General features: G+C 42.8%; 1 protein-coding gene across 1 annotated transcript in view; it reads left to right on the top strand.

Moving 5' to 3' along the window:
* The window catches only part of LOC101850591 (atrial natriuretic peptide receptor 1-like), a 23,820-nt gene that overhangs the window by 19,007 nt on the left and 3,789 nt on the right, over positions 1 to 1,024 (top strand). The window contains exon 7 of the mRNA XM_005105938.1: positions 45 to 198. Within this exon, the coding sequence (XP_005105995.1) occupies positions 45 to 198 (154 nt within the window). The remainder of the gene's footprint in view (positions 1 to 44; positions 199 to 1,024) is intronic.

Below are 1,024 nucleotides of genomic sequence, written 5' to 3'. Positions count from 1 at the left end.
CCCCCCCCCAACATGTGTGTTATGTGTTGTATGTGTCCCCCCAGACAAGCTATGGGTGGCCCCAGAACTGCTCCGGTCCGGAGAAAAGGGCAGCCAAGAGGGCGATGTGTACAGCTTAGCCATCATCATGTCAGAGATCATCTCACGTGAGGAGCCTTACAGCACGGACAAGGAGTACCTCACCACACAGGGTAACAAGTCCTTTTTGAGCATAATTAGGCTCACCACACAGGGTAACACATCCTTTTTGAGCATAATTAGGCTCACCACACACGGTAACGCAACACGTCCTTTTTTAGCATAATTAGGCTCACCACGCAGGGTAACACGTCCTTTTTGTAGCATAATTAGGCTCACCACATAGGGTAACACCTCCTTTTGAGTATAATTAGGCTCACCACGCAGAGTAACGCAACACGTCCTTTTTGAGCATAATTAGGCTCCCCACACAGGGCAACTGCACACGTCCTTTTTAAACACAATTAGGCTCACCATAAAGGGTAACTTTACAAGTCCTTTTAAAAATAATTAGGTTCACCATAAAGGGTAACGCAACACGTCCCTTTTGAGCCTAATTAGGCTCACAACACAGGGTAACTGCACAAGTTCTTTTTAAACACAATTAGGCTCACCATAAAGAGTAACTTTACAAGTCCCTTTTTAAACACAATTAGGCCCACCATACAGGGTAACTTTTTTGCATAGTTTGTTGACACAATCAGACTATCTTTCTATCGGAGATCTTTTCTCGGGAGGAACTTTACACAGGGAGTACCTCATCACAAAGAGCTATCTCCTACATCCTTTCTCACTATAAATGTAATTAGGCTCAACATGCATGGTCACATTTAATTTCTATATCCTTTTTATTTTTAGACACTATTAGTTTTGCCGTACAGAGAAACTGTTCAAGTAATTTTACTTATACAATTAATTAGGCTTCATGATGACATCAGAGAGAACATTTCCACTAAGAAGATGTATGTTCGGCACCAGACGTCCTGAACAAAGTGCGCGCGTCTTA

Source organism: Aplysia californica, unplaced genomic scaffold, assembly GCF_000002075.1.
Source record: "Aplysia californica isolate F4 #8 unplaced genomic scaffold, AplCal3.0 scaffold00501, whole genome shotgun sequence".
Taxonomy (NCBI): Eukaryota; Metazoa; Mollusca; class Gastropoda; order Aplysiida; family Aplysiidae; genus Aplysia; species Aplysia californica.
The sequence above is the reverse complement of the archived record's forward strand: the minus strand, read 5'-3'. Positions and strand labels throughout refer to the sequence as shown.